Source organism: Macaca thibetana, chromosome X (genome assembly GCF_024542745.1).
Source record: "Macaca thibetana thibetana isolate TM-01 chromosome X, ASM2454274v1, whole genome shotgun sequence".
Lineage (NCBI taxonomy): Eukaryota > Metazoa > Chordata > Mammalia > Primates > Cercopithecidae > Macaca > Macaca thibetana.
This window is the reverse complement of record NC_065598.1, coordinates 105,037,786-105,062,321: the sequence shown is the minus strand read 5'-3', so window position 1 is coordinate 105,062,321 and position 24,536 is coordinate 105,037,786. Positions and strand designations below refer to the sequence as shown.

At 36.3% G+C, this 24,536-nt stretch overlaps 1 protein-coding gene across 1 annotated transcript in view; it reads left to right on the top strand.

Annotated features, from left to right (window-relative positions):
- GUCY2F (guanylate cyclase 2F, retinal) overlaps nt 1-24,536 on the top strand; it is a 111,042-nt gene that overhangs the window by 46,101 nt on the left and 40,405 nt on the right. The window contains exon 8 of the mRNA XM_050775226.1: nt 1,436-1,525. Coding sequence (XP_050631183.1) covers nt 1,436-1,525 — 90 coding nt within the window. The remainder of the gene's footprint in view (nt 1-1,435; nt 1,526-24,536) is intronic.

The window sequence follows — 24,536 nt, the reverse complement described above, 5'->3', positions numbered from 1 at the left end:
TAGTAAATGATAATACAAAGTGCTGGCAACTAACTCAGAAGCCTGCAGCTTCCATTAGCCTTTGCCTCTGGCAGGTTTCCAGATGCACTGCCATAGCCAGATATATTCCTTGATAAGAGAGTGGTTACACTGTTTTTTTTTTTTTTTTTTTTTTTTTTTAAAGACAGAGTCTTGCTCTGTTGCCCAGGCTGGAGTGCAGTGGCGCCATGTCCACTCACTGCAAGCTCTGCCTCCCAGGTTCACGTCACTCTCCTGAGTAGCTGGGACTAAGGCGCCCGCCACCACGCCCAGATAATTTTTTGTATTTTTAGTAGAGATGGGGTTTCACTGTGTTAGCCAGGATGGTCTCGATCTCCTGACCTCGTGATGTGCCCGCCTTGGCTTCCCAAAGTGCTAGGATTACAGGCGTGCACCCGGCTTGGTTACACTCTTTTATTTTTGGAATTTGACTGCACAGAGCTCTCTGCTTTATTATCTCTACTTGATGACAAGTTGGTGCAGCCCGAAATGGAATCTCCAGGCTATAGGTAATGGATGTGAAATCACTTTGAAGAGTAGAGAGAATTGTGCAAATGTAAGGCATTATTACTATTATGGAGAAGAAAGAATCTATATTTGTATTTTTTTAAATTTGGGTTGGATGGAAACTAAATAGGGCTTTATGACTGATGAATCCTTGAGGCTATGCACATAGAAAAAATTATCAGGCGCTGGTGTTGAAGTGAAAACAATAAAATAATTGTTGTTTTTAACTTGACAGAAGCCTTAAAATAGCAGTTTTTTACTTAATAAGTCAGAAACAGACTTTTGGAAGACTCTAGATTACTCACATTACTATGGTAGTACATTGAGCATTCAAATAAGAAATGTTTAATCTAGATTTAAGCCAATTGGATTATGACTAAAGCATAAGACAACCCCCCCCCTCCACACACACACACACAAATGGCCTGTCCCACAAGAGAAAAATGGATCAAGGTAAATGCAGGAAACATTTGCTACACTACATCTCCCACCCTACGTTTCCCTCCACAGACGCCTCAAGGCAGTGGGAATTGCAACCACTAACCATCACCATTAATCACGGGGAACCTGGTGCTACATCACTTAGCTATGAAAAAGTGAAATGACCTAGCACTTCCTACAGTTAGTTAAGAAAGGCTTTGCAAAGAGTGGTATCATTCCTTTTCTGGAGTCTACATACCTGCAATTGTTTCCCTGTCTTGAGAAACTGTAATTTTTGAGTTTAACTTCTGTGCATGACTTCATTTCAGCTCAGAATACAGAATGTCTGTGAGGTGGAGGGTGGGAGAGAAGGAAAATGTCTATTTGGATTGCTGGTATAGCTATAAACCCTTTATGTGGAAGGGACATTTTTCTAAAACTGCTGGGAACTAAGTTTAACCACTATTCATTCTCCTCCTTTTCTTTCTAGGGTGATTGGGTGTGGCTGAAAAAGCTCCCTCATGGAGATTTTGGAGACGTTAAGTCCATCAAGTCAAGAGCAAGTGATGTGTTCGAAATGGTATGAGAAACCTTCATTTATGTAAATTCCCACTAAAATAAATCTGTTCTCCAAAGTAACTAACATCAGAGCTGTTTAGGAAGACCCCTTAACAAATCAGTTCAGGGAAACTGCAGGGTTGCTACTGGGTTGGCATGATCATATTATGCAATGGCAAAGATATGTGCTCTGGAGTCAAAGAGACATGAAGCACTCAAATCTCAGCTCTACCATGTAAGAGCTGTATTAACTTGGGCAAGTCATCTAAACTCCCTAAGCCTTAGTTTCCTTATTTATAAAAGGGTTATATTAATGTCTACCCTTTAGGTTGGATGAGGATTTAAAGAGACAATACACGTAAAGCATCTTGTGCATTTCCTGGCGCATAGCTTCTTTATCAAGTGGTAACTATTAGGATTATTATCAAGTAAATATCCCATAATCATTCCAAATCTTCATTTTCCAGTCACTTGGTAATTTCTATTTGAAAAGTGGTTATTTCCCTAATCCCATTAATTATGTTCAAGGAGACCTTGGATGGCTTGCTTAAGAAAGCAGCCTGTAGATAAGGCAAGGATACTGATGATCCTTCCTAAGCCATTTTAAAATCTTGGCTCCTCCTTGGACTGAGTCCATACAAGACTTGTGAATACTATCTTGGGTTCCTTCAGGTTCTTGAAAGTGGGATTTTAAAAGGCAATCACAGATTGCTGTACATTTATGAAGCGGGCCATTTCAAATCATTCCAACAAATCTGAATGAGGCAACTACTACTTCCAGAGCACTGAACAAGTGAGAAAACAAAGGAAATGGAAGATATGTGGCCTGTGGAAGATAGGACATGTCCTAGAGGTTAGGAAGAGATGTTATGATTTGGTATTTTTCTTTTTTTTTTTGAGACGGAGTTTTGCTCCTGTTGCCCAGGCTGGAGTGCAATGGCACAATCTCAGCTCACTGCAACCTCTGCCTCCCAGGTTCAAGGCGATTCTCCTGAGTAGCTGGGATTCTCCTGAGTAGTTGAGTACTCAGACTCCTGAGTAGCTGGGATTACAGGCACCCACTACCACGCCCGGCTAATATTTTATATTTTTAGTAGAGACAGGGTTTCACCATGTCGGTCAGGCTGGTCTGGAACTCCTGACCTCAGGTGATCCTCCCGCCTCGGCCTCACAAAGTGCTTGGATTACAGGCGTGAGCCATCATGCCCGGCCAATTTGGTATTTTTCTTACACGTGATTGTAATGCCCGGAGATGAAGGCAAGATAATGAGACATGAGTCCAAAAGGGGGATCAAGGTCAGAACTAAAATAGACAATTCTACACTGGTTTGATAATCCAGGATGCTAAACAGAAATCTAGGTCCAAATTATGGAGCCAAAACAGGCCAAACCTGGGACAGCTGATACACTAGAAGTATTGACTCAAGGTAGAGTGTGTCCATGACATCTTTTTTGGGGTAGCTTTTAATTTTGACATAATTTCAAACCTACAAAAAGCTTCAAGAATAATTCAAAGATTCAGCAATTATTTACATTTTGCCTAGTTGCTTTTTATTATCTACTTATATATTTATGTACATTATTTTTCTGAGCCATTTGAGAGTAAGTTGTAGACCCTATGCCCTTTTATCTCTAAACACTTCAGTGTGTACTTCCTAAAAACACTACAGTATAATGATCAAAATCAGAAAATTTAACATTGCTACAATACTATTATCTAAACTACTTCCCATATTCTAATTTTACTAATGGTCTTATACAATACAGCTAATATTCCCACAGATCAGTTTCTAATCCAGACTCACACATTTAGTTGGCTGTCATATCTTTTTAGTTGCTTTTAATCTGTAACAGTTTCTCAGATTTTCTTTGTTTTTCTTCATCTTTATATTTTTACTGAATTCAGATCAATTATTTCATGGACTGTCCCTCAATTTGAGTTTGCCTGGGTTCCTCAAGATTGATTTAAACTATGCATCTTCAGCCAGAATACTACAGAAGTTACGTGTCTTTTTCAGTGCACTTTATCAGGAGGCACTTTATGAGGATGATGTTGATCATCCCATTATTAGTGATGTTAACCTGATTACTTAATTTAGTAAGTAATTAATTTAGTAGGTGCTGTCTGCCAAGTTCCTCCACTGGAGAGTAACTGCTTTTATCTTATTGTAATTAATATATAATATTGGGAGAGATACTTTATGTAAATATCCTGTTCTTCATCAAAGTTTTACCCAATAATTTTGACATCCATTGATAAATGTCGTATTCCATCATTGTTTCTACATTTACTGGTTGACATTTTATTATAAGAAAGAAGCTTCTCTTCTTCCTCATTTATTTATTCATTCATTTATTTATATCAGTGTGCACATATGGGTTTTTATTTTATTCAATTAGTATCTATAATATTCATATCAATAAATCTATCTAAAACCATAAATTCATACTAAACTCTCTAATTCTAATCCAGTGCCACAGGGTTAATTCTGTTTTATTTTATTTTATTTTTTACTTTTCCATATTTGTAATTTCCTTCTCCGACAGTGAAGAATTGCCCTCCCATTATCCTCATGACATCTCTTTATGTGTTCCCTTCACTGACTTGTGTTGCCATGTCAGGTATAGAGTATAACTCAAACTTAGAGAGAAAGCCAGGATTTTCTAGAATTTACCAATTTACCATGTAGGCGTGCTTTAATGCTTTTTAGTTGAATGCTTTTTTGAAGCTGGAGGTGGATCTGATCATACTGTCACTGTGAGTCCAGCACTGCCTTGACTATTTATACGTATCTGATCATACTGTCACTGTGAGTCCAGCACTGCCTTGACTACTTATATGTATTCATGACCTTTATAACGTTAGGGCTGGGTACCAGGATCCAGATGGAAAGCAGACCTTTCTGAGCCAGATATAGAAAGGAGCAGTGCACAATGGGATGGATGTCCTTGAAAAACAAGCAGCTAGAGTCAGAAGGCCACAGAGCTGATACTTTTCAACATCTTTTAAGATCACAACTTCTGCAAAATTGTGTGCAGAAAAATTAGGCTGTATCTCTTAGTCTCATGTTCTTCCCCATAATGTGGAACTGATTGGCATGTTCCCTGTACTCCTCTAAAGGCAAATGGAAAGTATCCTGGAGTTCTTTAAAGGAAATTCTCAGTTGTTAGAGATTATCTCTTTCTTTAAGAAATGCGAAGAGGAGTAAACTGCAGTTGCTGTGAAACAAAGTGTTTACTTTGTGAAAAAATATTTGGGGCCATTCTAGAGCCTCTATTGAGAATATTATCTTCCCCGTAGCCACTTCTTCTCCAGTGGTGGCTGTTATTATGCCTCAGTACCTCAGGATCATGATCATGTGGTGAAATTGTATCCCTTGATTACTGATGATGCTTCCCAAACGATGATTCTCTTGCCTTTGTTAAACACACTCACAAGCTTTTGAGGCTAATGCCACTATCTGTTTTAGCATCTTCTACACCTCCTGTTACTTCCATCTACTCTCCATATTCACTACCCCTAATTTATTGAATATTTTGGGATATGGATCATGGTCCTCCTCTCTACTCCAAGACCTGCTGTTATGCTGGTGACATCAATTGGACATGGACTGTGGACAACTATATATCTTGACTATTTCATTCTTTGTCATATTGTCCTAATAATCTTCTCTTCCATTCTGCTTTGGTCAAACACTGCTACCATTATATTAATACCTTCTGCTTTTCCATCTTCTATAACTGCTACTGAAAATGCTTCACCTGGCCGGGCACAGTAGCTCACGCCTGTAATCCCAGGACTTTGGGAGGCCGAGGCGGGCGGATCACGATGTCAGGAGGTCAAGACCATCCTAGCTAACATGGTGAAACCCTGTCTCTACTAATAATATAAAAAAATTAGCTGGTTGTAGTGGTGGCTGCCTGTAGTCCCAGCTACTCAGGAGGCTGAGATAGAAGAATGGCGTGAACCCGGGAGGCAGAGCTTGCAGTGAGCCGAGATCACACCACTGCACTCCAGCCTGGGCGACAGAGCTAGACTCCGTCTCAAAAAAAAAAAAAAAAAAAAAAAAAAAAAAAAAAAAAAAAACAAAAACAAACAAACAAACAAAAAGCTTCACCTCCCAAATTATGAATTCATCACACTCTCTGATTATAACCTCCTTTTATCCCAACTGTTCCTATATTTGACTATATCAGGTCTTCCACTCTACTGACCTCTGCTTTCTCCAAACTCACAAGCCCTTGTTTTATTTACTTTATTGTCCAATTCAGATTCTATAATCCATCATTTGAACATGCTCTTATTAATATTTCTGTTTTTTTGGTCAGACCCACTTGCAAAACTCTAGTTCTATATGATCCCAACTCTTAACTTTATTTGTGCTTGCACTTAAACAGTCAAATATTATAGCAGAAAGTTATGCAACAAAGTATATTGTTTCCACTATAAATTCATGGTTTCTTATATTTAAATGTCCCTTACTACTACCTCATAATTCCATTATACTTTATTGGTTAATTCACTTCCTACAACCCATACATCAAAGCTTCTCCATTTTCCTTGAAGCTCCAATGTCCTTCTCTTTCTCGATTTTTACTCTTGCTATCCTGGTCCAAGCTACCATCATCTCCCACTAGAGCTACTAAGATTGTCTTTTTTTTCTTTTCATAGACTTAATTTCTTAAAAAAATTATTTCCATAGTTTTTTGGGGGGAACAGGTGGTAGTTGGTTACATGAATAAGTTCTTTAGTGGCAATTTGTGAGATTTTGGTGCACCCATCACCTAAGCAGTATACACTGAACTCAATTTGTAGTCATTTATCTCTCGCCCCCCTCCCACCCTTTCCCCCTAATCCCCAAAGTCCTTTGTATCATTCTTATGTCTTTGCATGCTCATAACTTAGCTCCCACTTATGAGTGAGAACATACGATGTTTGGTTTTCCATTCCTAAGCTACTTCACTTAGAATTAATAGTCTCTAGTTCCATCCAGGTTGCTGCAAATGCCATTAATTCATTCCTCTTTATGGCTGGGTAGTATTCCATCATATATATAAATATATGTATATATGATGTGATATATATACACATATATACCAATAGATATATACACATCTATATCATACACACACACACACACACACACACACACACACACACACACAAAACAATTTCTTTATCCACTCGTTGACTGACGGGCATTTGGGCTGGTTCCATATTTTTGCAATTGCAAATTGTGCTGCTATAAACATACGTGTACAAGTATCTTTTTCACATAATGACTTCTTTTCCTCTGGGTAGATATCCAGTAGTGGGATTGAAAACTGAATCAAATGGTAGTTCTACTGTTAGTTCTTTAAGAAATTTCTGCACTGTTGGCCGGGCACGGTGGCTAATGGGAGGCCGAGGCGGGTGGATCACGAGGTCAGGAGATCGAGACCATCCTGGCTAACATGGTGAAACCCCGTCTTTACTAAAAATACAAAAACTTAGCCAGGCGTAGTGGTGGACACCTGTGGTCCCGGCTACTCAGGAGGCTGAGGCAGGAGAATGGCATGAACCTGGGAGGTGCAGTGAGCCGAGATCATGCCACTGCACTCCAGCCTGGGCGACAGAGTGAGACTCCATCTCAAAAAAAAAAAAAAAAAAAAAAAGAAAAAAAATCTCCATACTGTTTTCCATAGTGGTTGTAGTAGTTTACATTCCCACTAGCAGTGTAGAAGTGTTCCCTGTTCGGCTGGGCATGGTGGCTCATGCCTGTAATCCCAGCACTTTGGGAGCCCGGGGCAGGTGGATCACCTGAGGTCAGGAGTTCGAGACCAGCCTGACCAACATGGTGAAACCCTGTCTCTACTAAAAATACAAAAATTAGCTGAGCGTGGTGGTGGGCGCCTGTAATCCCAGCTACTCTGGAGGCTGAGGCAGGAGAATTGCTTGAACACGGGTGATAGAGGTTGCAGTGAGCCAAAATCATGCCATTGAACTCCAACCTGGGTGACAAGACTGAAACTCCATCTCAAAAAAAAAAAAAAAAAAAAAAAGTGTTCTCTGTTCACTGCATCCACTCCAACATCTAGACTTAATTTTTTGGAACTGTTTTGGGTTCACAGGAAATTGAGCAGAAAGCACAGAGAGTTCCCATCTATCTCCTGTCCCCACCCATGCACAGCCTCCCCAACTATGAACAGGCTGGCTGATTGATTATAATCATGAACTTACACTGACACATCATTATCACCCAAAGTCCATAGTTTACATTGGGGTAAACTCTTGGTGTTATATATCTTGCGAATTTTGACAAATGTATAATGGCATGTATTCACCATTATAGCAACATACAGAATAGTTTCAGTCCCCTAAAAATCCTCTGTGCTCCACCTGTTCACACCTGTCTGCCCCTAACCCCTGGCACCTTGCAACTGTCTTTTAACTATTCTAATCACATCCACTCTCAAATCCATTCTTCACATTGCAAACTACTCTTTTCAAAATTGAGTCCGATTTTATCACTGCTTAAATCTCTTTAGTAGATTCCTATTGTTCTTTCCTTTGTGTGGAGATTTCAAATTATAGATTCAACTTCTTTAATAGATATTGGACTATTCAAACTTTCTATTTCTTCTTGTGCCAGTTTTGGTAAGTTATGGCTTTAAAGGAAGTTGTTCATTTCATATACGTTATCAAACTTATTGGCACAAAGTTGTATATATAATATGCTCAAGCTATCTTTTAGATATCCTTAGGATCTGTAACGATGTTCTCCGTTTCATTCCTGATACTGATAATTTATGTTTTTTTCTTAATCAGCATTGCTAGAGGATATTAATTCTATTCATATTTTCCAAATATCAACTTTGAACTTTGTTGATTGTTCTCTATTGTATGCCTGCTTTCTGTCCCATTGATTTATATTCTTCTTATTTTTTTTTTATATTCTTATCTTTTTTTTTCCTTCCTTCTACTTACTTTGTATTTAATTTGTTGCTCTTTTACTAGGTTTCTGAGTTGGAAGCTTTGATGGTTGATTTTAACCTTTCTTATTTTCTAATTTAGTCACCTACAGCTAGAAAATCTCCTCTAAGCACTGCTTCAGCTACAATCCAGAAATTTTTCTTTTTTGAAAAAAACCCACTTTTTGTAATCCCAGCACTTTGGGAGACTGAGGAAGGATGATAGCTTGAGCCTAGGAGTTCAAGACCAGCTTGGGCAACATAAAGAGACCCCATTGCTACCAAAAAAAAAAAAAAGGAAAGGAAGAAACATATGCAAAATAAACAAAATAGTATAACATTTATGTGTACAAAACTCACCTTCAACAATCATCATTATCCTATATTTTTTTTCATCTATACCTTCACCCATTTCTCACATCCCTAATTTTGTGGTAGTTATTATTAATTTTCAATTCTGTATTTTTAGGTGCAGTTACACACATTGAAATGCCCATATCATTTCTCTATAATTTTGATAAAATGACATACCCATACAATCTAGACTTCTATCATGATATAAAGTAGGGATTAGCAAATTATGGCCCATAGGCTGTTTTTACAGTCTGGAAGCAAAGAATATTTTCTACATTTTAAAAAGGGTTATGAAAAAATAAAACAACAGAAACCATGTATTATCTGCGAAGCCCAAGTTATCTATTATCTGTAGTTTTATAGAAAAAGATTGCTGACCCCTGATATAAAACATTCCCTTCTCTCCAGAATTTCACTTGTGTCCCTTAGTAAATTTGTGTTCACCGAAAACCAGAGGCAACCACAGTTCTGTTTTTCTGTTTGTTTGTTTAACTTGCATTAATTTTGCTTGTTCTAAAACATCATATAAGTGGAAACAGACAACAGAAAGATTGTGATATTCATCCATGTATAAGTAGCTTGTTCCTTTTTATTGCTAAGTAGTATTCCATTGCATATAGCACAATTTAATTATCCATTTTACCGCTGATGGACATTTGGGTTGATTGCAATTTTGGCTATTGTCTATATAAGTGCAATGGATATTCTTGAACCAGTCTTTTTATGGACACATATTTGAATTTCTCTCAAGAATTTCTCCTAGAAATACCAGGAAGGGAATTTCTAGGTTAAAGAGTAGTGTACACTTAACTCTATAACACCCTGTGAAATATTTTCTCATTTTACTTTCCTGCACACAAGTTATGAGAATTCCCTTTGATCTACATCATTGCCAATATTTGATGTTGTCAATTTAATTTTAGTCATTCTAGTGAGTTGATGAGGTTCTCTCATAGTGTTTTTTATTTTTAATTGTGCTAAAAAGACATAAAATTTACCACCTTAAAGTGTACAGTTAAGTAGTGTTAAGTATATTCACATTGTTGTACAACACATCTCTGGAACTTTTTTTTTTTTTTTTATTATTATTATACTTTAAGTTGTAGGGTACATGTGCATAACGTGCAGGTTTGTTACATATGTATACTTGTGCCTTGTTGGTGTGCTGCACCCATCAACTCGTCATTTACATCAGGTATAACTCCCAATGCAATCCCTCCCCCCTCCCCCCTCCCCCCTCCCCATGATAGGCCCCGGTGTGTGATGTTCCCCTTCCTGAGTCCGAGTGATCTCATTGTTCAGTTCCCACCTATGAGTGAGAACATGCGGTGTTTGGTTTTCTGTTCTTGTGATAGTTTGCTAAGAATGATGGTTTCCAGCTGCATCCATGTCCCTACAAAGGACACAAACTCATCCTTTTTTATGGCTGCATAGTATTCCATGGTGTATATGTGCCACATTTTCTTAATCCAATCTGTCACTGATGGACATTTGGGTTGATTCCAAGTCTTTGCTATTGTGAATAGTGCCGCAATAAACATACGTGTGCATGTGTCTTTATAGCAGCATAATTTATAATCCTTTGGGTATATACCCAGTAATGGGATGGCTGGGTCATATGGTACATCTAGTTCTAGATCCTTGAGGAATCGCCATACTGTTTTCCATAATGGTTGAACTAGTTTACAATCCCACCAACAGTGTAAAAGTGTTCCTATTTCTCCACATCCTCTCCAGCACCTGTTGTTTCCTGACTTTTTAATGATTGCCATTCTAACTGGTGTGAGATGGTATCTCATTGTGGTTTTGATTTGCATTTCTCTGATGGCCAGTGATGATGAGCATTTTTTCATGTGTCTGTTGGCTGTATGAATGTCTTCTTTTGAGAAATGTCTGTTCATATCCTTTGCCCAGTTTTGGATGGGGTTGTTTGTTTTTTTCTTGTAAATTTGTTTGAGTTCTTTGTAGGTTCTGGATATTAGCCCTTTGTCAGATGAGTAGATTGCAAAAATTTTCTCCCATTCTATAGGTTGCCTGTTCACTCTGATGGTAGTGTCTTTTGCTGTGCAGAAGCTCTTTAGTTTAATTAGATCCCATTTGTCAATTTTGGCTTTTGCTGCTGTTGCTTTTGGTGTTTTAGACATGAAGTCTTTGCCCATGCCTATGTCCTGAATGGTACTACCTAGGTTTTCCTCTAGGATTTTTATGGTATTAGGTCTAACATTTAAGTCTCTAATCCATCTTGAATTAATTTTCGTATAAGGAGTAAGGAAAGGATCCAGTTTCAGCTTTCTACTTACAGCTAGCCAATTTTCCCAGCACCATTTATTAAATAGGGAATCCTTTCCCCATTTCTTGTTTCTCTCAGGTTTGTCAAAGATCAGATGGCTGTAGATGTGTGGTATTATTTCTGAGGACTCTGTTCTGTTCCATTGGTCTATATCTCTGTTTTGGTACCAGTACCATGCTGTTTTGGTTACTGTAGCTTTGTAGTATAGTTTGAAGTCAGGTAGCGTGATGCCTCCAGCTTTGTTCTTTTGACTTAGGATTGTCTTGGAGATGTGGGCTCTTTTTTGGTTCCATATGAACTTTAAAGCAGTTTTTTCCAATTCTGTGAAGAAACTCGTTGGTAGCTTGATGGGGATGGCATTGAATCTATAAATAACCTTGGGCAGTATGGCCATTTTCACGATATTGATTCTTCCTATCCATGAGCATGGTATGTTCTTCCATTTGTTTGTGTCCTCTTTGATTTCACTGAGCAGTGGTTTGTAGTTCTCCTTGAAGAGGTCCTTTACATCCCTTGTAAGTTGGATTCCTAGGTATTTTATTCTCTTTGAAGCAATTGTGAATGGAAGTTCATTCCTGATTTGGCTCTCTGTTTGTCTGTTACTGGTGTATAAGAATGCTTGTGATTTTTGCACATTAATTTTGTATCCTGAGACTTTGCTGAAAATTCAACAGCCCTTCATGCTAAAAACGCTCAATAAATTCGGTATTGATGGAACGTACCTCAAAATAATAAGAGCTATCTATGACAAACCCACAGCCAATATCATACTGAATGGGCAAAGACTGGAAAAATTCCCTTTGAAAACTGGCACAAGACAGGGATGCCCTCTCTCACCACTCCTATTCAACATAGTGTTGGAAGTTCTGGCTAGGGCAATCAGGCAAGAGAAAGAAATCAAGGGTATTCAGTTAGGAAAAGAAGAAGTCAAATTGTCCCTGTTTGCAGATGACATGATTGTATATTTAGAAAACCCCATTGTCTCAGCCCAAAATCTCCTTAAGCTGATAATCTCTGGAACTTTTTCACCTTGAAAAACTGAAACTCTGTACTCATTAAACAACTCTCCATTTCCTCCTTCCTGAAGTTCCTGGTAAACACCATTCTATTTTCTTTTCCTATGAATTTTCACTACTTTGTATATCCTGTATAAGTAGAATCATACAGTATTTGTCATTTTGTGACTCACTCATTTCACTTAGCATAATGTTTCATTGTGTTTATAAAATATGTTTTCTATTCAGGTGTAATATAAAATAAAATGTACACATGCTAGATGTTCTGTTCAATGAATTTTGACAATTGCATGTATCTATGTAACCATTCTCCAAAAAAGTTACTAATATGTTCATTACACCAGAAAGTTCATTTGTCCTCCTTTTCAGTAATTTCTCCTATCCCATAGGCAATCACTATTCTAATGTCTATTAAAATAAATTAATATTTTTTTTCTGTTCTTTGATTTTATGTAAATGGAATGATACAGTATCTTGTGCCTGCCTTCTTTCTGTTAGCACAATGCTTTTTAAGATTAACTTACGATTTTGCATATACCTGTAGGTCACTTTTTAAATTGCCAGTAGTAGTTCGTTTTATGACTATATCACAATTTCTTTATCATTCTCCTGTTGAACATTTGGCTTGATTCTAATTTTTTTATTTTTTTATTTTATTTTATTTTTTTATTTTTTATTATTATTATACTTTAAGTTCTAGGGTACATGTGCATAACGTGCAGGTTTGTTACATATGTATACTTGTGCCATGTTGCTGTGCTGCACCCATCAACTCATCAGCACCAGAAGAGTTTTTTTGACGATTTTATGAATGAGGCAACTATAAACATTTTTCGTTATGGTAAAAAAATCACATAACATAAAATTTACCATCTTAACCATTTTTAAGTATACAATTCAGTAGTGTTAAGCATATTCACATTGTTGTGAAACATATCTCCAGAACTTTTTCATCTTGCAAATCTTAAGCTTTTTCATCTTGCAAATCTGATCTTGAAAATATCCCCATTTCTATTTCCAACAGCCCCTGGTAACTACCACTCTTTCTGTTCCTATGAGTTTCACTACTTTAGATATCTCATGTAAGTATAATCATATAGTATTTATGTTTTTGTGACTGTCTTATTTCACTTGGCATAATGTCCTCAAGGTTCATTCATGTTGTAGCATGTGACAGGATTTCCTTCTTTTTTAAGACTGAGTAATAGTCCATTGTATGTTATGCATTTGTTTATTGTTAAATGTTTGGGTTACATCCACCTCTTGGCTAACGTGAATAGTGCTGCTAGGAACATGGTTGTAGAAATACTTCTTTGAGACTGTGCTATCAATCCTTTTGTACATATATCTGGAAGTAAGATTGCTGGCTAATGTGATGGTTCTATTTTTAATATTTTTTATAAACTTTCATACTGTTTTCCATAGCAGTTGCACCATTTTACAACCCCATCAACAGTGCACAAGTGTTCCAATTTCTCCACATCTTTGCCAACACTTATTTTCTGTAGCCATCATAATGGGGTTAAGGTGATATCTCCCAGAGGTTTTGATTTGCATTTCTCTATTAATTAGTGGTGGTGGCCATCTTTTCATAGAAAACTATAAAGATTTTTATATATGTCTTTTGTGAACATATATTTTCACTTCTCTTGAGTAGATACATAAGAATAGAACTGGGTCATAGAGTAGTTGTATGTGTAGCTTTATATGAAACATCCAAACTGTTCTCCAAAACCGATTGGTTTTGGCATTTTACGTTCCCATCGGAAATGTTCCAGTTGCTCTAAATTCTTAATAACATTTGTCTTTTTGATATTTGCCTTTCTAGTGTGTATGAAATGGTATCTTATACTCTAATTTGCATTTTCTTGATGACTAAAATTGTTGAGCACCCTTTTAACGTGTTTACAATTCACTTGTATATCTTCTTGTGTGAAGAGCCTTTTCAAGTTTTTGCCCATTCTTAAACATTGGGAATTTTTTGTATTTTTATTTTTAAATTACAGACATTCTTTATATATCCTGAATAGCCTTTGCTGAACTATTTATTTTGTAATTATTTTTCTCAATTTGTGGCTTGTCTATGATGTCTTCTGTTGAGCAACATTTTTAGTTTTAAGGAAGTCCAATTGTCCAATTTATCATTTTATTTTCCCCTCCAACTCCCCTCCCTTTCCCCCTTCTTCTCCCTTTGTCCTCCCCCTTTGTGCCTCCTACTTTCTTTCTCTTTGTCTTTGTCTTTCTTTTCTTTCTTTCTTTCTTTCTTTCTTTCTTTCTTTCTTTCTTTCTTTCTTTCTTTCTTTCTTTCTTTCTTTCTTTTCTTTCTTTCGCTCTTTCTCTCTCTTTCTCTCTTTCTCTCTCTTTCTCTCTTTCTCTCTCTCCCTTCCTTCCCTCCCTCCCTCCCTCCTTCCTTCCTTTCTTTCTTTCTTTCTTTCTTTCTTTCTTTCTTTCTTTCTTTCTTTCTTTCTTTCTTTCTTTCTTTCTTTCTTTCTTTCTTTCTTTCTTTCTTTCTTTTTCTTTTCTTTCTCTCTCTCTCTCTCTCTCTCTCTTTCTTTCTTTCTTTTCTTCTCTCTCTCTCTGTCTCTCTCCCTCCCCCCAGTCCAAGATTCTGGGTTTAAGCCTATGATCCATTTTGAATTACTTTTTGTGTACAGACTGAGACAATGATTAAGGTTCAGTTTTTGCATATAGATACCCAGGGTTCCAGTAACAATTGTTTTTAAAAAGCTTTCCATTGAATTAATGTTGTAACTTGGAGAAAAATTAACTGACTATGTATGTGTGCATATATTTTTGGAGTCTCTGTTCTGTTTCCTTCACTCATTAGTGTAACCATAATGCCAATATCACACTCCCTTGGTTATCATAACTATAGAGTACCTCCTAAAGTCAAGTGGTGTAAGCCTCTAACTTTTTTTTTTCAAGATTGTTTTGGACATTGTAAATTCTTTAAATTTAAAATAAATTTTGAAATCAGCCTGTCTATTACTTCCACAAGGCTTTCTGTAAGTTTTGATGGGGATTGCAATGAATTTATAGAGACATTTAGGCAAAATGGATGTCTTAACAATACTGAGTCTTTCAGTCCATTAATGGGGTATATGTCACCATTTATTTAAGTTTTCTTTACTTTTTTCTTATTAAAGTTTTGATACTATTATACAAGTTGAGTAGAAATGGTAACAGCAGACATCTTTGCCTTGTTCCTGGCCTTAGAGGAAAAGGAATCAATGTTTTATTTTTAGGTTTGATGTTACCTGAAAGTTTTTCACATTTCTGCATTTCTGTGATTCTTTTAATCATAAAGAGGTTTTATATTTATATTGCTACCTATTGCAATTATTCTATGGTTTTGCTCTTTCATTCTGTTAACGTGGTGAATTACATCATTTTTAAAAGAAATATTAAGCACATCTTAATATTCCCAGGATGAATTCCACTTGGTCACGATAGATTATCTTTTTAATATATTGGTAGACGATATTTGCTAATCTTTTAAAAGAATTTTTGCATCTATGTTTTTAAGAAGAATTAGTCTATACTTTTAATGTTTGTCAGCATTATGTTTGGCTTCATAAAACAAGTTTGGACGTCTTTGTCTTTTTCTGAGAGTTTGTGTAAGACTGGTATTATTTATTATTAAATTTTTTTTTTTTTTTTTTTGTTGAGACGGAGTCTCGCTGTGTCGCCCAGGCTGGAGTGCAAATAAAATCATTTGGTCCTTGGATTTTCTTTGTGGGGATGTTTTTGAAAACAAATTCAATTTCTTTGCTAAATATAGGGCTGTTAGGATTATTATTTCATATTGTGCCAAGTTTAATAAGTTGTGTTTTTCAAGAAATGTCAAATTCGTTATTGACTTTATTAGCATAAAATTGTTTATAAATTCCTTTATAACCTTACTGATATCTGTATGATCTGTAGTGATACCATATCTTTCATTCTAGATATTAATAATTTTTTCTTTTTCTTTTTTTATTGATCAGTCTTCTTAGAGATTTATTAAATTTATTACTTTTGTTTTAAAGAACAATGTTTCGATTTTGTTAATTTTCTCTACATTTTGATTGTTTTCTATTTTTATGATCTCTGCCCTTATGTTATTTCTTTCTGCTTATTTTTGGTTTATTCATTCTTATTTTTTGAACATTCTTTCTTTTTAATTTAAATGACATATTTACATTTAAGCTCCGCTGTAGCTGCATCCCATAAAATTTTATAAGTTACATTTTCATTGACCTTTCAGCTTGAAATAATTATAATTTCATTATTCTTTTTTGACCCATGTATTATTTTGAAATATATGCTTAATTACCAAATATTTGTGGCCCTTCTGGATACCACAATTAATAGATTTCTCATTTAATTCTGTTGTGGTCAAAGAATATTATCTGCAAATTTAATCTTGAAATGTATCAAAAACATTGGCTATAGCCAAGCATGTGGTCTATGTTGGTGAACATTCCACATACTTTGAAATTAATGCACATTGTACAGTTGTTTGGTGTAGAATCCTATCAATATCAATTAGGTCAAGATGGTTGATAGTGTGATTCAGATCTTCTATATCCTTACTACATTTTTGTCAATATGTTTTATCAATTACCATAAAATTTTCCTATTTTCTAATTCTGTGAGTGTTTTCTTCAGGTGCATTGAAGTTCTATTATTAAGTACATCTAGTAAATGTTTAACAACAGGCTTTCTGAAAAAGATCCCTAATTTGGAGCATTTCCTGATTTCTGTGCTGTAAGTACCTCCATTGTAACTAATTTGGGACTACCCATGTGATGTCATTGAACACAGAGATGGTAAGAAATATGCAAAATATTCTTCTTATGATCCAGCACATCTTTGCACATATACATTTTATTATTATGTCTTGATTATTTTATCATTATGAAATGTCCCTCTTTATGTCTGATAATACTTATTTTCTTGATTTCTATTTTCTCCAATAATAACATAGCCAATTTAGCTTTCTGATTAGTTTTTGCGTGATTCACTTTTTCTGTACTTTTTCTTTCAATGCATTTGTGTCTTTGGATTACTGTTCATCTTATTTAGGGAGCAGGCATTTGGTTCTTTCTTTTTATCTCCCCATTCTGCAATCTGTCTTCTAATTGAAATGTTTAGGCTACTTACATTTAAGGCACTTGTTGACATAGTTGGATTTCTCATCATCTATTTTGCTATATGTTCTCTATTTGACTCATCTATGTCTCTGTTTGCTCCTTTGTTTCCCTTTCCTTGCTTTCCTTTGGGCTAAAAGTGTTTTTCATATATTCCATTTTGTTTCCTATATTGGCATTTTAGCGATACATTTTTGCACTTTTTAATGACTGTTCTAGGAATTGCTTAAATGCATCTTGAATTTATCACAAACTACTCAGAATTAATATTCCACTTCTTTACCTAAAACATAGGAAATTTGTAACGGCAGTGTCCCATTTACTAGCCTACTATTCTTTGCTCTATTATTATCATATATATACCTACATTTATTGTGAACCATATAATATAGTGTTAAAATTTATTTTAAGCATTCATATGCATTTCATACAAATTAAGAGAATGAAATAAAAATATATTCTGTTATATTTATCAACATATTTACTATTTCTGATAACTTTAATTATTTCCTAATAGAGCCAAGTTACCATTTAGCATCTTTTCTCTTCAACCTGAAGATCCTCCCCCTAGGCATTACTTGTATTGCAGGCCTGCTGATGACAAATTTTCTGTTTTCGTCTATTTGATAATGTCTTCAATTTTGAATGATACTTATGCTTGGTACAGAATTATGAGTTGATAGCTGCATTTATTTTCTTTTGGCATATTAAATATTTCGTTTCATTTTTTTTTTGTATTTCTTTGTTACTGATGAGAAGTCAGCCATTATTCATTCTTTGTATGTAGTGTGTACTGTTTTTCTCTGACTACTTTCAAAAGTTTATTATCATAGTTCAGGGTTTTGACTGTTAAATGTCTAGATATTGCTTTCTTTGTATTTAATCTCTTTGGTGGGTCACTGAACTTCTTAGATTTTAAGCTCATCTCTGGATTGTAGGAGTTTGAATATGATGTATGTAGGGCATTTTCTTTGTGTTTATTCTGTTTGGAGTTCAATGAGCTCCTTAGAATTTTAAGTTGATGTCTTTTACTAAATTCACAAAGGTTTTGACCACTATTTCTATAAAAATTGTTTTGCCCCATTTTCTTTATATCCTTCTAGAACTCAAGTTACTTATGTGTTAGTCTGTTTGATATTGTCCCACTTATCCTTTTTCCCTCTGTTTTTCAGATTAGGTATTTTTTTATTGATCTCTCCTCAAGTTCATTACTCTTATGTCATTTCCTAAGCCCACCTAGCAAATTTTTTTACTTCAGTTATTATATTTTCCAGCTATATAGTTTTCAATTGGTTCATATTTATAGTTTCTTTTTCTCTGCCATGTTCTATACCCAAATATTCATTTTGCATATGTTGTCCTTTAAATATTCCAATATATTTATAAAATCTGTGTTAAAGGCCTTTTCTGCTAATCACAACATTTGTGTCATTTTGAGATTAATTTCTATTGACCTTTTTTTAGCCTGAGTATGGGTCACATTTTTTCTATTTCTTTGTACATCTAAGGCTTTTTGGTTCATTACTGAATATTATGAATAATACATTTTAGAAACTCTGGATTCTGTGGTGTTGCTCTGAAGAACTGTTTTTTTTGTTCTTGGAGGTAAATCCAAATTTTACTCATTTTAGTTGTCTTTCAAATATAGTTCTACCTCCATTTCTGCTTTCAGTCACTCTCCACTGTCTCAGGTTTTTAGAATATTTGATTCATATTTTATAGGTTTCTTTGTCTACTGAGTATTTAAAGACATTGTTCAATTGTCTTCTGACTTTGTTCTGCATTCCCAAATATCTAATATTTTTTATTTTATGCTAGATATTTTATGTAAATAAACTGTAGAAGCTCCAGGTCATATGTTCTACCAGCAAGGATTTTTCTCTTTTCATTTGTTAGGTGGATTGGGTAAGGAACTAATCAGATTAATCGAATCAAAGATTGAGCTGGATTGAAGCTGTGTTGCAGTTTTAGTTAGACTCAGTCCACCACAAATTCTACTGTTTCTCAGGCATATCTTTCCAAGAGTCTACAAGTCTGTCTCCTCCACTTTGAAAGATTGGGATATTCAGACTGTACTTCATAACCTTTTTCCTTTACTCTCAATCCATGCTGCTTCCAAATTTGGCAAATTTCTTGAGGAAGACACCAACCGAATGTTTGCCGCAGGCCCTATTTCTTCAGTGAGACTTTGTTTCCTAAATATCGGAAAACTACAGAAGATCTCAAACAATTTTATAGAAGCTTTCTAGTCTCCTCTATAGCCCCCAGACTCAGAAAATATGCTGTGGGGAGAAAATTAGCTCACATTTAGGTCTCCTGAAATTTATTAATTGTGATACCAGTCTTCCACAATTGCCAAAAGCATTACCAGGTTTTGCATTTTCCCAGCAAATTCTTTCTGTTAAACTAAGCCCAATCTTCGGCTTGTGCTGGAAATCAGCAAATGTCCTCAGGGAAGAAAATGGCGGACAACAGCCTGGTTATCTTAGAAGGGCTCTTGCATCTTTGAATTTTAGATTATTTTTTTTGCACCTGCATATCCCCAGTGGTTTTTTTAAAATATATTTTTTCAATTTTTCTAGTTGTTAAAAGCTGTAGCATCAGGAATGGTGGTCTGCCATAACCTACTACACCCTACTTGGTATTCAATGTCCCTATAATCATTTTTAATATAAATAAATAGCAACTTAAAATGACCTATTACATTCTGTATAATCTGGCTCTTCCCTGTCTCTTCAGTCTTATATCACCATCATATTTCCTTCAACCACTCTGCTTAAGGCACACTGGCGTTTACTTAGTCTTTGGATTATGATATGCTCCCAGCACAAAGCCTTTACCTGTACTATTACAATCCCTCAAATACTTTTCCTTCCCTGCTTTGCATGGTTTAATCCACTCATCTTTTAACTCCCAGATCAATTCTCACTTCCCGTGAGCCCTGTCCCAACTTCTCTGATTGGTCAAAGCCCCAATTATACATACTCACATTATGTAACTCTCCTCCATAGGACTTGTCAGAGTCACAAATTTTGTATCATTGTGTAATCATCTGGTTAAAACAAGAGGTCAGAAACCATGTAACATTTTGTTCATCATTTGTCCCCAGTCTTTCTCTCAGGACCTGGAAAATAATAGGTACTAAAAAACTTTGTTAAATGAATAAAATATTGCTAGTGGGAAATATAGGATCAGAAGTCTTTCACTAGTACCTGGTTAATGTGTTCTATATGACAATTGACCTCTGGGTGTTAGATAGTGGGTAGGTTGATCCAGGGATAGGAGGTCTTGAACAATAGCTCTTTACAACAAAATAAAAATAAAAATAAATGCAGGAAACAGACATGAATCACCAATTAACTCATGGAGGTAGAAAATTTTCTTGTTGAGGCCAGGCACACTGTCTGGTGCCTGTAATCCCAGCACTTTGGGAGGCCAAGGTGGGCGGCTCACCTGAGGTCAGGAGTTCGAGACCAGCCTGGCCAACATGGTGAAACCCTGTCTCTACTAAAAATACAAAAATTAGCTGAGCATGGTGGCACGCACCAGTAATCCCAGCTATTTGGGAGGCTGACGCACGAGAATCACTTGAACTGGGAGGTGGTTGTGGCAGTGAGCTGAGATCGTGCCATTGCACTCCAGCCTAGGTGACAGAGTGAGACTCCGTCTCAAAACAACAACAACAACAACAACAACAACAACAACAACAAAGGAAAAAGAAAAAAAGAAAAAAAAAGAACATTTTCTTGTCAAAATAGTCAGCAATTGCTGATATAGTTGCGGGTGAGCACCTATGTGGAGAAGGACATTTTCATAAAGGTATACACACCCACCTCTAGGATGAAATTTCAGCTGCTGTGGAAGAGGGACACGGAGAGATTAATTCTGGTGTTATGACATCCTAGGAACTTTTTTCAAGTGGGTGAAGGAGTCTTTCAGATAATTTAGGTCAGTATTTGACTTAGGAACAGATGTCTCTGGTGGCTGTATGCTTAAAGGTGTCATGTCACACTTTGGGAGTCCAAGGCGAGTGGATCACTTGAGGTCAGGAGTTCGAGACCAGCCTGGCCAACATGGCGAAACCCCGTCTCTACCAAAAATATGAAAAATGAGCTGGGTGTAGTGGCATGCACCTGTAATCTCGGCTACTCAGGAGGCTGAGGCAGGACAATCGCTTGAACCCAGGAGGCAGAGGTTGTAGTGAACCGAGATCGTGCCACTGCACTCCAACTAGGTGACAGAATGAGACTCTGTCTCAAAAAAAAAAAAGAAAAAAAAAAAAGAAAAAAAAAAGATGTCATGTCGAATATGAAGCTAACAAAATCCTTGAGAGACAGGACACATTCAACTCTTAAACATTTGATGGTAGCCAGCCAGATAGGTATTATGGAAGAGGTAAAGTACATGTCTACCCGGTAAATGTTCATCTTGCTAAAGCTGATGTTGCAAACTTTCTCTGCGTCCTGAGGTTGTCCAGAATCTTGGTAGGACATGACTGCATGTAGGCATCTACCTGCTCCTTATACGGGATCTTCTCTATTGGTTACAGCTGAGGATGGATGCATATAGAGATCTATCAAAGATCTAGACAGAATTTTTCCCATGCCAATACCATTAGTATAATGCTAGATGCTTTAACAAATAGACCTTCAAATACGTAATGTCTCAAACACAGCAGAAGTTTAATTTTCACCCAAATAACAGCACAAGGTAGATATTCTTGTACTGTTGGCAGGTGACTCTCTTCCAATATCATGACTCAGGGACCCAGGCTATAACCATCTCATGGCTCTGCTATGTCTTAGGGCCGTATCATCATCTGCATTCATCCATAGAAGTGGGAAAATAATATGGAAGAGGGTATAAAAGCCTTAGCCTAGAAATGGCACATATCACTTCCTCTCCCATTTAATTGCCTAGAGGAAGTGGCATATATTGGTTCCTCTTCTATTCCATTGCTTGGAATTCAGTCATATGGCTACACTTAGCTCCAAGAAAGACTGGAAAATATGGATTAGCTCTCTGCCCAAGAAGAAGAGAAAATAGATTTGTGTTGAACAGCTAGTAGTATTGAATATGACAACTTTTTACTTTTTCTTCCAACAGAGTTCCAGAGCCCAGTAATTTTGGCTGCTTGCTTCATAAGAAAATAGAACTTTAGGAGCAGTGCCTGTTTTGCTGTTTGTGGGCTGAGTTTCTGTCCACCTTAACTAGTTTAGGTTGCAGTGGATGAAGAGAATTGTCATGGGTGCCAGGCTCTTGTGCTTAGAAGGCAACCTTGGTGGTCAATAGCTGACATTCCCACCAGGGATAATTTAACATTTGCTTGTATCATATTCTAAGAGGCAGGCTCATATTCTAAGTCCTATAGTGTAATTCATCTCAATAAATGGGCCACCATCAGTTCAATGTTCAAAATAGAATAATTCTTGATTTCATTCTTTCCTCCCCTCCCCGCACAAGTCACGTGATTTATGGCTCCAAAATACATCTCAGATCTGCCTTTTGCTGTTCATTTACACTGTTACCATTCTAAGCCTATCTCTCTATTTAGATAGATATAGATATACATATCTGTGTAAACATACTTGTAAGTTTCTATAATTAATAAATTTTAATGGTGAAATTCACCAGACACTTTTCTTCATCTTACCTGACCTCTCTGGTATTTATCACACTTCCCTGAAATTCTTTCTGGCGGGCATTTTTCTCACTTTCCTGAAACTAATCCTGTGGTTTTAACGATATTGTTTTAAATAGGCTTTTCCCTACTTCCTGGCCTTTCTTCTAAGTCTTATTGCAGGCTGTTCTTCCTTTTCCCACCCTTCAAATGTTGATGTTTCCTTTTTCTCTTTTTCTTTATACTTTCCTTGGGTAATCTCATCTATTCCCACTGTTTTTACCTAAAATTTAATTGCTTACAATTCCCACATGTATTTATACTGGTCAGAACTCATTCCTGAGCTTCCAACTCTGACTATACAACTGTCTTTGAAATAGTTCTACCTTGATGTTCTGTAGGTACCTCATTCTCAATATGTCTCCAACTGAATTTATCAGCCTTTCCACCACCAAATGTGCTTTTCCATCTGTCTTAGCTGAGATTACCCCAAATCTGAGCCTGAGATGGAAATTCTTGTTCAAATTTTTTATGGAGAAAATGCTTTCAAGTAAAGAGTGAGGCAAGTAGGATAGGACAGGGTAAAAGTTAAGCAAACATTTGATTTCAGCTGGAAACTAGCAATAGTATGATCTTATGGGGAAGTGCTGGAGTACAAGTTATACCATGAATCTTACCTTGAGGCTAGGAAGCTGGACTTTTGTACTGTCCTCAGTGAGTAAATTATTGCCTGAGGCCTGTGGGTGGGACCTAACCTCTCAGGTAAGGTGGCTCACCATTAATTTGTGCTCTAGGACAGTTTTTTTTTTTTTTTTTAAATGGAGCAACTATGAGTTATCAGTCAACAGTCACAGCAGTTGGGGGATGCATGGTTAAAGGCTTATGTGTAGGGCACCAACATATCCACTATTACCTCATCCCTGAATTCCCTATATTAATATGTAGCACCACTGTCTACCCAGGTATCCAAGTAAAAATCTGGGAGGGATCATGGAGTCTTTTTTCCCCTCTCTCATCCCTCATTTAAATAGTAATAATAATAAATGATAATTATTGAGTGCCCACAGTATAAATTTCAAATTCCATAGCATGGTTCATAAAGTCCCATGGGATGTGGCTCCTGTCTGTTTCTCCAGTCTGGTATTTAATATTCTCTTCCTTACACTCCATTCTGACCACCTAAACCTGTTGTGGATTTCTCAACATAATGTGCTATCACTCTCAACCCCTCTCATCATGTCATCGTCACCTGGTCAACTCTTACTTGTCCTTTGAGAGAGTCCACATATTACCTCCTTAGGGAAGCCTTCTCTGACTACCCTAGGGTGAATTAGATACTTAACATTTGAGCTCTCACAGCATCCCATGCCCCCATTTTCCAGAACACATTTCACAATGAAATACAATTATTGGATTACTTGCCTATCACCCTTCATTGAATGTAAGCTTTTTCAGGACAGTGATGTTACCTTGTTTGTCTCTTTTTCTCTAGCATGCATTCCAGTGTCTTGGATGTTGTGAGCATGCACTAAATGCTTCTCACATTAGTGAAATAAAATGAATGAATGCAAAGAGAAAGTGTGGCCAAAATTCTAAATGTTTCTTCTGAAAAAAATTGTATAAGCTCTGGCCTGATGTTTATATAGGGAAACTATTTTAATAGGTGCTAG